Source organism: Hordeum vulgare, chromosome 7H, assembly GCF_904849725.1.
Source record: "Hordeum vulgare subsp. vulgare chromosome 7H, MorexV3_pseudomolecules_assembly, whole genome shotgun sequence".
NCBI lineage: Eukaryota > Viridiplantae > Streptophyta > Magnoliopsida > Poales > Poaceae > Hordeum > Hordeum vulgare.
Window position 1 is genome coordinate 598,957,631 of NC_058524.1, and position 11,239 is coordinate 598,968,869.

Consider the following 11,239-nt stretch of genomic DNA (forward strand, 5'->3'; position numbering starts at 1 on the left):
GTAAATGCACTTATGCCTTTTCTATCTCATTTGCTTCTTAACTTGTTAATTTATGCAACTATATGTACATTAAAGCAAACTCATAGTTATGTATTGGTTTTAAACCCACGGTTATGTATTAGGTTTAAGTTGGTTTGAGTGGAAAAAATAATGGGTTCAGCTTTGGTTGGGCTAAAGATGACATCAAATGGGTATGGTTTAAGTATGGTTTTGAAAGATAAATGTATGAGTATAGTTTAAATATGGTTCAAATATGAAACCATTCTCACGTTTACGCGGCAATCCACCGGGTGATAGTAAGCATTTCCTTTTTCTTTAGTATTCAGAATTAGTGGGACTTGTTCCGTCTGAATAAACAAACAGGCCGGCCCAACACACCGCCGGCCCCTCTTTCACTCATCGTTTCACCGTGAGTCCCTGATCCAAACCTCAGACTTCCCCACCGTCGGCCGGCGCCGCCACACCCCACGACCAGCCGGCCGCCTCCATCCCTCGCCTGCGGCGATGTCTTCCCCGGTACAGAGAAGCTCGCTCGAGCGCCTCCACCACGTAGAGAAGGTCAGCGCCTCACCCCCGCTCTCGCCTTACCACTTTAGTCCCCCTGTCGATTAGGTTCTTGAATCTTGACGCGGCTTCATGTGCAGCGGATAGTGCAGGCGCTGGAGCTGGCGGGATCGGTCATGGAGGAGCTGGGAAACTCGCAGGGTCCCCGCGCCGAGGCCGTCGTCGGCTGCTGCCGCGAGTTCATGCTCTGCATGAGGGTACCCCTCTCTTCCATCCACCATCCCCGTCCGCAGATCTTTTCGTCCCATGCTCATGTCTTGAAAACCAGGGGGAATGGATGGATTTGTAAAAATGTGAAATTGTGTTTTAGCGTAGCTCTTTACGCGCTTGTCGCTGCAAGCATCTCGGTGGTGTAGTTGCAGAACATGTGTGACTACCGTTTCAGGAGTTTTGCTTTAATTTGCTTGCTGATGATGGATTGCTGTCACTTATCAATGGGGGAATGCTATGCTTTGTGAGGTATCCTGCCGCCGATAGAGATAGGAATACTATGCATGATGCAGTGTTATTTTTGTGTTTCCACCCTGTTCCTTTCGATATGAGCTTATTGCCTTCTGATTGCTGGAGTGCTAGTGTTCTCAACCGCAATCGGTTAGTTCGATTAGACGATTCATCATTTTGTTTCCATGAAGCACATTGCCCCGTATTGGTTGACATGCTCAACCATTATTTTTCATGCCTGTATATTGCACGAAAATTTGCAACCTTTGCTCATTGAAACAAGTGCTTCTGATGTTAAGTGGTAATGTTTCTGAATTTAATGTTGTCTGCCTGTGCGCATCCTCCTTTGGTAGTTGTAAAATCAGGATTATTTTGGAAACTGATCGTTAAGGGTGTCCTGTAAAATTCTGCTCTGAGCCAAAGATACATTCCCTCCAACAAAATACTTGCCTTGTGTGAACCGATTAATCCATGGCATTCATATGACTTTCTTGGTACTGAATTTTGTTTGACACGTTATATTCGCCATGAATCATGCATGATGAATTAATCTATATTGTGGCTGGAGCAGCAAATTCAAAATACAATGCGCGAGGAAATAAAAAGTGCTTGTGAATACCGGCCATTTGAGAAGTGCGACTACAGTGCAAGGATTGCTAACGAGATATGTTGCAAAAAGCTGGAGTATGTGATTGAGAAGATGGATGCCATGCAACTGAACATTGAGCACAGCACCAATGAAGTTTAGCCAGTTTAACTGGCTATCTAGTGCCTGGTAGTGAAATGGTTAGTGCCAAAGCATCATGTGGCTTCCCCAACTCCAGGATCTTATGTTACATTTTTGCTATACATATCACATGCATCCCATAACTTAATGTAGTGAATGAATTATGTAGAGTATAAGGTGCAATATCTCAGAATTTCAACTACTACTGCTGCATATGCTGTTTGTTTCATACATATCACATCATTACAACTATTTCAGATCCTTCAATCGTGTTTAATTTCAAAGTTCTTCTGTACCATTGACACCCTTGCAGTGTCAGATTGGCTATAACTTCCAAGGCGTACCTAAATAGAGATAAACCCCCATTGTGTTGGTTTGCCATCCGGGTGATTACCCAACGGCCAATGGAGCCATGAGGGTTGCCACGTTGCACGTTTTGGCTATGCCATTTTATAATGGGCGGAACTTTGAACTTTGACTATCTTCAAGCTTTGGTCTTCATGTTCTTCTTTGCACTATTCATTGGTAGATTTGACACGACTTAGGAGCCTAGCAAGCAGTTACCAAACTAGGAAACCGTAATGTGTTAATGTACGCTTTTACTTAGTCTGGGCGCAACTGCGCAAGGCGTTGTTCAATATACTCTGGAAACTGTAATTTTCGACTTCAGTGATTGATCTAGGAGGTTGTACAAAATTGTTACTCTAGCTCTAAGATTGGTCGCGGTCACTTGAGTCATGTCGGAAGTCTGAAGCGTGGCCACACAAGAACATCTCCATATGCAGCAGTGCATAAACTGCTTCATCTTCAGAAGGAACCGCTGTTGGCCTGTTGCACTAATCTGTAGGTTTTTCCTGTATTTGATTTTCATGTGATAAGCCCGTAAGGGATGGATTTTTTAAGTTCGAACCTTGGACAAACAGAAATTTGATTAGGGGTTCGGAAAGAAGATTCAGCAGATTGAAGCCATGGCACTGGTTTCACATGTGAAATTATGTTTTATTGTAGCTTACTAGCTCTTTACGCACTTGACAAGCATCTCGATGGTCTACTAGCAGAACATGCCTGACTAGGTGTGAGGAGTTTGCTTTAAATTGTTTGCTAATGGATGACTGTTCATTATCAATGGGAACATGACATGCTTTGTGAGGTATCCTGCTGCTGATACAGATAGAAGTACTACACATGTTGCATTGTTATTCTTGTTTGTTCCCCATATTCCTTTTAATTGCACTTATTGCCTTCTAGTTGCTAGAGTGCTAGCGTTTTGAACTGCAACCAGTTACTAGTTCCATCGGATAATTCTTCTTTTAGTTACATGGAAAAATTGCTCCATGTTGTTTGACATGCTCAACCATTATTTTCCATGCCTGTATATTGCACGAAAATCGAAAACCTTTGCGGACTGAAACAATTTCTTCTGATGTGAGATAGTAATATTCTTGTATCTAGTGTTGTCTGCTTGTCTGCGCTCCTCCTAAACTGATTGTTAAGTTTGTCGTGTAACATTCTGCTCCGACCCAATGATACATACCTTCCACTTAAATACTTGCCAGATATATGACCTGATTGATCTATGTGGCATTCCTACGACTTCATCGGTTTTGACTTTTTGTTAGACACAATATATTCACCATGAATCACACATTATAAATTAACTGCATATTGTGTCTGGAGCAGGAAATTCAAACTACATTGCGCGAGAAACTAAAAAGTGCTTGTGAATATCGTCCGTTGAGAAGTGCGACTGCAGTGCAAGGATCGCTATCTAGATTTGTTACAAAAGCTGGAGTGCGTGATTGAGAAGATGGATGCCATGCAACTGAAAACTGAGCACAGCCCTAGTGAAGTTTAGCTAGTTTTAACAGGCTATCTGGTGCCTGGTAGTGAAATGGTTAGTGACAAAGCATCATATGGCTTTCCTGGCTCCATTTTCTTATGTTCCATTCTTGCTATGAGTGTCGTGTGCGTCCAGTTACTTCATTTAGTTAGATGAATCGTGTAGAGTATAAGTTGCAATATCCCAGAAAGAAGTTATGTTGCAACTACCATGGTACTGGCTCTCCTGCTTCGTATGCTGTTTGTTTCATACATAGCAAAGCATTACAGCCCTTTCAGATCCTTCAGTTGTGTTTCCACTTGGTTGTGCTTGAAGTTCTTCTGTACTACCGAGATTGGTTATAACATCCAAGAATTTTTTTTTACTTACGCATGACTGTCAATATTATTTGTGCATGATTGCCAACACTATCTATGGGGGATATACACACCTCCCATAGTGTTGGTTTACCATCCGGATCATCACCTAACATGCAATTGAGCATGAGGTTTGCCTCCTTGAATGTTTTGGCTATGCCATCTCATAATGTTGGCCAGGAACTTTGAAGTTTGAGACCATATGAAACGCTCGGAATGGGTTGACCATCCTGGAGCTTTGGTCTTCATGTTCTTCTATGCGCGAGATTTGACAGGCCTTTGGAGCCAATGGCAAGGAACCACCAGACTGGAGAGCAGAGTTACATTAAGATTTTGGTTTAAACATTTATGTCCTGTACTCGCCCTGGAAGTGTATTTATTTTATTTTATTTTTTTGAGATGGAGGCAAAAAAATTGCCTCGTTGTTAATTAAGCAGAAGAGAATTACAAATTAATTAATGAAAAACCAGGCAAAAAGCGATACAAACCAACTACATATGGATTACTCATAGAGAATGCAGCTCCATAAGCACACGACCGTCCTGACAACGAAACCCAACAGACAACAACCACCAATTCCCACACTGCTACATTACAAATAAACCCCCTCGCTGAAGACCACGGGCACCAGCAGGTTCCATGAAACCATCAGGCCTTATTTGGTTAGGATACAATCCACATGGATTGACAGGGATCACAGCCCCGATCCACGTGGTTTATTCTGACGGGAACCATTCCCTGTGGATCATAGTTGACGTGTTTGGTTTGGGCCACAACGAGGAACTTTCCGGCCCAAACCATGTCGATCTCCTTTCATCCACGGGGCTCAGCATAATCGCCTTTGATGCGTGGAACAGATCCACACGAGGAACGTCTTGTGGCTGATCCTTTCTGCCCCTTGAGTCGCTGCGGCTGCTCCTCTCCATTGCTGCTCCTGGGTCAACCAAACCAGAGCTTAAAGGGAGGGGATTGATATGCAGGGATTGGTGACAAGAAGGGATCAATCTAATCCCTAGGTGGATTAGTTCCACCAAGAGATTAGTTCCACTACAACCAAACAAGGCCTCAAGCAGCTGCAGATGCCTTTCCTGTGGCATCAGTCTTCTTTGTTTTGCTCGTGAAAGCCTCTTTCACAATCGGCTTGTCAGATTCAGGGCTAGCCTTCTTCAAACGTGGGAGCAGGTTGTGAAGCTCAATCTGAAAGAGAATTTCATTAACCTTGCCACGCACAGACACCATCTGCCCCACAGCCACGTGCGAGTCGGTGACCGTAACATCAAAACTTTCATGGTCTACAAAGGTGAGCGGCTGGCTGACCGCCAAAGGATCGGGCGCCAACATACTGACCGTCTTAACATCGTTAACCTAAGAATTTTGTGCCAACACACCAACATAATTTGCTCCACCATGCACAGACACGAGCAGATGGCTATGATGTGCTCCCTCGGTTCTAAAATTCTTGTCTTAATTTTATCTAGAAATGGATGTATCTAAATACATTCATATCTAAATAAATAAAAGACAAATTTTTTGAGACGGAGGGAGTATGATCCAACGATGATGACGTGGGAATCATGGGCGCCGCCAAGGCCCCTAGCGAGTCCATCTTCTTCAGAATAACCATCGATAGAGATGAAGTAATTTTATGTCCAGACTTAATAGCCCAGGAGGTTGCACACAGTGCAGGGATTGCTTCATCTTGAGAATGAACCGCTGCCGCATGTAAAGTTGTCGATGCCATTTTGAGGTGTGATTTTCGTGAAGTGTTCCGACACCTTAAGTTTTATTACCTGTCGCAGATAAAGTATGGTTGACAGTAAAGCCCAAGGAGCGTGTGGTAGCGGTGGGACGTGGACGGGGACGTGACCGCAACGCAGATCAAGATGGATGGAGGATCCAGCCGGCCGGTTGGGGTGCAGCGCCGACTGCCGACTCCGGTTCAGCATCACGGCGACGATCGAATTCAGGGGTCCCCGTCCCCGTCCCCGTCCCCCTGAGACCTCCCGATTTTTCGCATGGCCACCTCGGAGCCAGCCACGATTGGTTTCACTAGATACTCAAAGACGGTAGTACATCACCACTTGGCTGCAAACGTCGTGTACGTACTCCATCCATGTGGTTCCACTGATGATCACAGACACCCACTGATAAGTGATAACATCCCCATGGATTGATCATGGGTGGTCAATGGTGGTACGGGGGAGAGGGACCAACGGTCAAGGTGACGGTGACCGGGAAAATGGGGTTAAGACGATGAATGGTGAGTGCACAAGTGGGCTGGTGCGCTTGTCTCCCTTTCCCCTGCAGGACAAGGAAGGGCAGGCAGGAGGGGAGGCGGCAGCTGCCCGTCCGTCGTCCATCCATCGTCGTGGTTCGTGGGGGCGCTCCCACCGGCGCAGCCATTAGCAGTCGCCATCGCAAAGCCCCCATTGGACCACTTCCTTGTGTCCCCTTCGTCTGTCGACTCTCTTCTCCTATCCCGCCCTTCATCATTGGGCCTTTCTCCAGCTGCATCATCATGGATTCGTGGTCGTGGCACTCCTTCATGGGGGAAATGGACGAATTTGACATAAGGACGCAACTAATTCGCAAAGAGAATTGTCCGTGAAAGAAATTCAACCATCTGATCTCTCTGTGTGGCGTTTAATAAAGAGACGTCACAGCACACTGTGTGATGTCGGTGTATTAGGGGTCACACGCTAGTGTGGCGTCTTACTCTTAGGCGTCACATGCTGACTTAGCTCTCTATGTCGTCAAACGTAAGTATGTATGGCGTCTAAGTGTAAGACGTCACACTACATGTGTGTCATCTTTCTGTCGGCCGGCGCCACGCAAAAGGTCAGACGAATGAGTTTGTTTCGAACACAGGTCATTTTTTGAGTTTTTTTTTAACTACAGCTCAATTGTGCCCATTTTACCCTCTCCATGTTCATCACTTGGACTTGTATGCTGTGGTGTACTATGTCATGGTACGGGGTAACGTGTGTGCTTCTCATTTCATGCATAAAACATGCGGATACGGACACGGATACGGAGTACTGTCGTGGTAGCACCACACGCCTTCGTCCTGGCCTGGCTGGGTCCTTCCTAGGCAAGGTAAAATCATGTGCACGGTCGGTCAAGAGCACGATCGATTGCGGCGGCAGAATTCCATTCCAAACCCGGTTGGGCGCAGGTGGGTGTGGCAGGGCCAGGGGAGACATGACATGGCCGCGCTCCAAAGACCACCACCGCCACGGCGCCACCCATGGTCCAAGGCGAGTCCGGTCGGGGATTCACTAGTCAATCACTCGGTCTCTCCCTCCATGGCGCTCCATTATTTCGCCGGCCTGCTCGCCAGTCGCCACACCGCACTCACCACCGACCTGCAGCGCGCCGTGGTCCTCTCCCCCACAACGTCGTGGGGTGAGAAAGAGGGAGACAGAAACAAAGACGAGGGCAGTGTTTTATTTCTACCCTCCAGTAAATAACTTGCAGCCGAGACAGCCAAACAGCCATGGAGCTGTGCACTTCAGCAGCTCCGCTGCAAACTGCAAGGCCTGCTTGTTTTCAGGCCAAGTTGCGGCAAGATCATCCAGCTTAGCTAGCCCTCCATAACCACGTACTCACCTCACTCACGGCCTTCTGGCTACGGGTCAGGTGGCGCCCTGAGCGGATACAAATTGCTCCTAGAACCTGTCAAAACATGTGTCGAATATTAGGTGCATGAGTGGTGCTACGTTTACGAATTTCGGTGTCGTTGCTCGTGCTTGTCTGAATGGTTGTCCACGAAAGATCCACGGTTGTCTCACGTTATTCTTACCGAACCTAGCAACACATGCGATCACCATCCACATCAAGTAACATCACTGTAATTCTGCACAGAGCTTTTGTGCGGAAGCCTTACGGGTCTGGGGTGCGCATGTGGTGTTGGGTTCCACTGCCCTTGACTGCTGCGATAAAGCTGACACGGGACGCGTAGGCAAAAGCGGCCGGGCCGGGGTTGGACGGACGGACGGACGAGACCATCCAGTCCACGGGATCGAGCTGCGGCGCCATTGCTACTGCTCGCGATAGATAGATTCCGCGGGCTTCAGGTCAGGTCAGGAGTCACGACACAGGAGCAGGCGCAGGCGCAGGCGCAACACGTCAATCATTGGAGAAACGAACGAAGAACGGTGCCATTTCCACTCATCCTTGCCGCAGGCCAGGCCGGGGTCTCGTTTGCAGCTGCATGCATGCCTGTCCATGATCGGCATGCAGCCATGCATGCAGGAATCCAAAGCCGGAGCTGCTCCGACATGGGTTTTGCTACAAATGTGCGTGTCGCTTGTTTTCTTTCCGCTCTCTGCGGGAAACGCCACCTTTTCTTCTACTCGCTTCGTACCGGTGTCTGGTACGTTGCGAAAACCAAATAATCTTAAAACTCTTTAGACGCGATTCACTAACTTTCCGTCTCGTTTACTGTTTCTTGCCACAAAAAATGTAAAGCACACATAGAAGATGTGGACATGTGTGCCTTCAATGACTTGATACTACTCAGCATGACATATACTCCACGATAGTTAGTTCTTTGCATGCAACATATTAATTAGCTAAAGGCATCTTCAAGGCGGATCCGCAAACTTTCCACAATGGTCTAGATCATGCGGTCCGGACCACGGAAGCCATTCAACATGGTCCTGTGTGGCTGTATCGGTCCACGCAACGGTTCGAACAGGATTTCTCCCGCAAAACAGAGACAAACGTGTGAGGAGGGATTTACGGGAGCCGCTACTTGGCCTGATTCTTTGGGACGCTGGCGGGACGATAGGCAGCGAGAGGACATGGACGTCCCAATGAAGGAAGCGGCCGACGATAACCGAATGCTACCCTCGTCTTCCTCCTCCACCGTGTCACCCTCCTCTTTCGCCGAGCCTCCCTCGTTGGTGCCCTGCACCATGACCATCGGTGAGGCCCATGCCCATTACATGTACATGGTGCGGGAGGAATGGTTTCACGACGCGCGGGCCGACGCCACCTACAACAACCACCTCCTCGAGGAGCATCTGTGGAGCGGAGGAGCAGGCAGGGCGGTCGCGCCCGACATGGACCTGGTAGAGTAGAAGCAGGTCGTCGCCAGCAGGGCGGTTGCGCCCAATGCGGACCAGGCAGAGCAGGAGGCGCTCCTGGAGTCATATCACTCCGCGTGTGAGATTCGCCTAACGCCTGACACTACAGGCAGCGGGTGGCAGAGGTGGCGTGTGCGGCCAGGATGACGACGACGATGAGGCGTGTCGTTGTTCAACGACACCGGTGACGAGGAGGAGGACAACACCGAGGCCGCGCCCCAACGAAGCCGGCATGTCCGTAGTCGTAGTTGCATCTTTCGTCAGCTAGGTCCTGCATTATCACTGTGATTTTTCTATGTTGATGTTCTTATGTACTTCCTACGTTTTTAAATATAAGTTTTTTAAAGATTTTGTTAGGATAACAAGCGGTTGTATATAGACACATTTTAAAACGTGGATTCATTTATTTTGTTTCGTATGTAGTCTTTTGATTATAATATTTGAAAAGATTTATACTCCCTCCGTTTTTAAATATAAGTCTTTTAAGAGATTTCATTAAGGGACTACATACGGAGCAAAATGAGTGAATCTATACTTTAAAGTATATCTATATACATCCGTTTGTAGTTTTTTAGTAAAACCTTTAAAAAGACTATATTTAGGAACGGAGGGAGTATTTAGTAACGAGAGAGTACACGGTACTATTACACTTTCTTTCTCGGTAACTGTACACGCACATTGCTTGTTGGGCCACGCTGTTGCCATGTTCGCCCCAGTTAACCTGACAGCCACGTGTGTGTGTATCCTGACAGCACGTGTGTCAACGTGCGCGATGGTAACGGACGGCCGAGAACGCAGGGTGTCACGGAAGAACTGTGGTTGATGTGCAGGCCAATCTTTCGTTCGGAGTTACGGCATAGGGCAGGGTTTCATCAGAGAATGAAACGTGGTGCAATGCGGAGCGTGGGATCGACCGAGCCTGCCGGACAGCCTCCGCCCGCGCAGTTCCATGCCCGGATGTTGTCACAGGGGTGGTCGCCTTTTGTCCGAAATTGCACATGTTGTCACAAGTCTGGTACAATACATAGTTTGTGTCGCCGTCGATCGGTTGGTGGCATGCGTGGCCACACGGCGCGCTCCACCTCCACGGCGCCCGCACGTCGGGACCATGACACGAACAGTTGGGCGGCCCGACGCGCTGGCCATGCATGCATGGCTCCTGGTTGCATCCTGATCCGTGGTCCATCATCGGAAGAAGTCCAAAACAAATCTTAAAATTATAATGTAGATCAAAGCTAAATCAAACCTTAAACTTTGAATTTTTGAAATCGGCACACCGAACTCACCGATCCCTGGTCTATTTTAAACCTTGACAAACCTTAGCCGGGATTTGCTGAATTGGGCCGGGCCCATTAGCGCAGTTGGACACGCGCGCACCCTTTGCTTTTTGTTTTTTTGTTTTTTTATTTTCTTTTTGCTTTTCCACATGTGTATATTTTTTGTCAGTATCCAATGTATTTTTTAACACATATATGTATATTTTTTGACAAACTTCCAATATTTTTCAATACATTATGTACATTTTAAAAGTACATCTTACAAAAAAATACATGGTAATATTTTTCTAAATAAATATTTTATATTTCATAAATAACAATAACCATTTTATAAAATTGATATATATTTTTTTGAGGTATAAATAACAATAAACCTTGAATGTTTGGCGCTAGGATTATGCTCCTACAAATTTATAAAATGTATGTTGGACCAATACGAATAGAATTAAAAATACGAATAGAATTAAAAAAATACGAATAGAACTAAAAATACGAAAATAATTAAAAATACGAATAAAATTAAAAATATGAATAGAATGAAAAATATGAATAGAAACAAAAAAGGCAAACATTTTTTTGAAAAAAAACATAGAATTTGTGACAAAAATAGAAAACATAAATATTTTTAACTACTGAACAATTTTAAAAATGCGCGAACTTTTTTGAAACTTCGTAAAAAAAAATTGTTAGTGGGCCGGTCCAATTTCTGTCTATAAGAGTAGCAACCTAGCAGGTTATCCCGATCGGGATTATGGTATTGACAGAATTCCGGCGTGCCAAACGGGGCTAGGGTTTAAAATAGATCGGGATTACAAGTTCGGAGTGCCAATTTCAGGAATTCAAAGTTTAGGGTTTGATTTAGCTTTCGTCTATAACTTTAAGGTTTGTTTTGAACTTTTTCCTCCATCAATCACCCCCTGCATCCATACATGGCCCTGAACGTC

At 46.1% G+C, this 11,239-nt stretch overlaps 1 protein-coding gene across 3 annotated transcripts; it reads left to right on the plus strand.

Moving 5' to 3' along the window:
* The first annotated feature begins 378 nt into the window (after positions 1-378).
* On the plus strand, positions 379-3,940 carry LOC123410422 (mediator of RNA polymerase II transcription subunit 11-like). Of its 3 annotated transcripts, XM_045103363.1 has the most exons (4): positions 382-558; positions 645-761; positions 1,577-1,791; positions 3,413-3,439. In XM_045103363.1, exons 1-3 carry the CDS (start codon positions 505-507, stop codon positions 1,751-1,753), a joined length of 348 nt encoding a protein of 115 aa, XP_044959298.1. In that variant the 5' UTR covers positions 382-504; the 3' UTR covers positions 1,754-1,791; positions 3,413-3,439. The 3 variants fall into 3 exon arrangements, with proteins under 3 accessions (XP_044959299.1, XP_044959298.1, XP_044959297.1); XM_045103364.1 differs by lacking the exon at positions 1,577-1,791 and having other exon boundaries at positions 379-558; positions 3,413-3,940; XM_045103362.1 differs by lacking the exon at positions 3,413-3,439 and having other exon boundaries at positions 383-558; positions 1,577-1,934.
* Positions 3,941-11,239: the final 7,299 nt, after the last annotated feature.